The sequence below is a fragment of the Convolutriloba macropyga genome, chromosome 6 (assembly GCF_964194025.1).
Source record: "Convolutriloba macropyga chromosome 6, txConMacr16.3, whole genome shotgun sequence".
Lineage (NCBI taxonomy): Eukaryota > Metazoa > Xenacoelomorpha > Acoela > Convolutidae > Convolutriloba > Convolutriloba macropyga.
Genome location: NC_134473.1, coordinates 25,706,004 through 25,708,536, shown reverse-complemented (window position 1 = coordinate 25,708,536; position 2,533 = coordinate 25,706,004). Strand labels below are relative to the sequence as shown.

The 2,533-nt window shown below is 41.3% G+C and overlaps 1 protein-coding gene across 1 annotated transcript; it reads left to right on the top strand.

Annotated features, from left to right (window-relative positions):
* Positions 1 to 469: 469 nt before the first annotated feature.
* LOC142341593 (spliceosome RNA helicase DDX39B-like) lies at positions 470 to 2,253 on the top strand. Its single transcript, XM_075392663.1, has 2 exons — positions 470 to 1,170; positions 1,377 to 2,253. Exons 1-2 carry the CDS (start codon positions 523 to 525, stop codon positions 2,001 to 2,003), a joined length of 1,275 nt encoding a protein of 424 aa, XP_075248778.1. The 5' UTR covers positions 470 to 522; the 3' UTR covers positions 2,004 to 2,253.
* The last annotated feature ends 280 nt before the right edge of the window (positions 2,254 to 2,533 follow it).

Genomic DNA, 2,533 nt, shown 5'->3' with positions numbered 1-2,533 from the left:
TACGCTGATGGCTTTAAAACAACTTCAACTGACCAGCAAACACAAAAAAGAAAAACGAAAGCGATGGGAGCCCTCGTTCAAATCAAAAGAAATGTAACCAGCAACTGTTCAGTTTACAGTGAACTAAAAGCGTATACAGGATATATAGTGCCCGTAGTAACCACAGAATTAACATCATTGGGGTGTTCCCATTATCGCCCGCCATGGTATAATTACCGTGATTGGGGGTTATACGATATCTGACCACTAAAGTACTACTTTTTCTTGAAGTCGACTTCATTGTGTTGTGCGTTATTGTTAGATAAAAATAAGATTAGATAATGCTTTATGATTCAAATGCATCCCAGGAACAATTTATGAAAAAGCTACTCTTTGTGATAACCGTTTTTGAGGATTCAGTTTTTGGCATTTTTCCCATTACTATTCATTTGTTCCAGAATTGGTTGAAATAACACGCATTAAAGTGCCATATGAAAGTAATTTTTTTCAGATTCGTGTCTTCTCGCGTCCCTGCCTGTCAAAATGAGCGAAGTTGAACTTTTGGATTATGAAGAGGAAGAGACAACCCAGGGTGACGCCAAGGATGTTAAGAGCACTAAAGAGGTCAAGGGTATGTATGTGTCTATTCATACTTCAGGCTTCCGTGATCTGCTTCTGAAACCGGAATTGTTGCGAGCGATTACCGACTGTGGTTTCGAGCATCCTAGCGAAGTGCAACACGAGTGTATTCCTCAAGCAATCCTTGGAATGGATGTCCTCTGCCAGGCGAAGTCCGGTATGGGTAAGACTGCCGTGTTTGTATTGGCAACTTTGCAACAACTGGAGGTTACTGAAGGACAAGTCAGTGTGCTAGTCATGTGTCACACTCGAGAGTTGGCTTTCCAAATTGCCAAGGAATACGAGCGATTCTCCAAGTACATGTCAGATATTAAGGTATCTGTGTTCTTTGGTGGTGTACCTATTACGAAAGATAAGGAAACCCTCAAATCAAACTGCCCATCAATCGTGGTTGGAACTCCCGGCCGTATTCTGGCTCTGGTGAGAGAGAAGGACCTGAACTTGAAAAACCTCAAGCACTTCATCCTGGATGAGTGTGACAACATGCTTGAGAAGTTGGACATGCGAAGAGATACACAGGAGATCTTCAAGCAAACTGCACATCAAAAACAGGTATACAACCATGTCATTTGAAAATCTGGTTATCAAATTGAGATCGTAGCTGTTAAATCTGCATAACATAATTTAGATAAAATTCAATAATTGTTTTCTAGCAGAAATTTTCAGGAGCAATTATTTTGAGCTAGCAAATGTGATAATACTTGAGTTAATTGTATGGCTTGTTTTTTGCCTTTGCAGTGGATGAAGTTTGAATTTAGGTGATGATGTTCAGTGCAACATTGGACAACAGTGTCAGAACTGTGTGCAAAAAATTCATGCAAGATCCTCTTGAAGTGTTTGTGGACGACGACACCAAGCTGACTCTGCATTGTCTGCAGCAGCACTACATCAAACTGAAGGACACTGAGAAGAACCGACGTCTCTTCAATCTCCTGGACGTTCTTGACTTCAACCAAGTTGTCATTTTCGTCAAGTCAGTGCCTCGATGTGTGGCTCTAAATGATCTTCTCATCGAACAGAACTTCCCATCGATTGCAATCCACCGAGGAATGTCCCAGGACGAACGTCTGACTCACTACAAGGAATTCAAGGACTTCAAAAAGCGAATCCTGGTTGCAACCAACTTGTTCGGCCGAGGCATGGATATTGAGCGAGTGAACATTGTATTCAATTATGACATGCCCGAGGACAGCAACACGTACTTGCATCGTGTGGCCCGAGCTGGACGATTCGGAACCAAAGGTCTGGCTGTGACCTTCGTCTCTAGCGAAGAAGATGCCGGCGTTCTGAACAAAGTGCAAGAACGATTTGATGTGCAAATTGGCGAACTTCCTGATGAGTTGGATACCTCGACCTACATGCCAGAGACCCAGCAAACCAAGTAAAGAAACTGAGAAGGATTCAACTCCCAACTGCGAATCCATCAGTCGGGTCTCTTGATGTCGTAACTTGCTATTGATATGCATGTCTGATTATTACATAAATCAGTTTCTGTTGATATTGAAATGTTCTGTGGTTAGTGAAGCGTGATTGCTGTGCCGTGTCAATGTTTTAATAGCTCTTCTATGGTATCCATTTGTGTTTTTATATCCATCCTTGAGTTTCTGTTTTTGAATTGATACTTTTCTGACGTTCTTTGTTTTGAGTGACTTCTTCAAGCTGTTGACTTTACTTGATCATCAGTTTATCCGTGAGCGCAAATTGTAACCTTTACTGCCTTTACATTTAGCACGTGAACAGAAGGTATAATATCAAACAACTTTTCGTACAAATCTTGCTCAAATGTGAACAGTGAAAAGTATGTTTCAGTTGAAAATGGCGGATTCTGATCAGGCTGAATTAATGAAAGATCCCAAACTCCAGTCATTCATATCTCGTGCCAGTCAGTTAGAACAGCTCAATTCAGTGATGCAAG

What these genes read in the sequence shown, in the direction of transcription:
- LOC142341593 (XM_075392663.1), top strand. Translation starts at nt 523, where the DNA reads ATGAGCGAAGTTGAACTTTTGGATTATGAAGAGGAAGAGACAACCCAG. An exon ending in AAACTGCACATCAAAAACAG is followed by an intron (nt 1,171 to 1,376) that starts GTATACAACCAT and finishes GTTTGAATTTAG; the next exon opens with GTGATGATGTTCAGTGCAAC.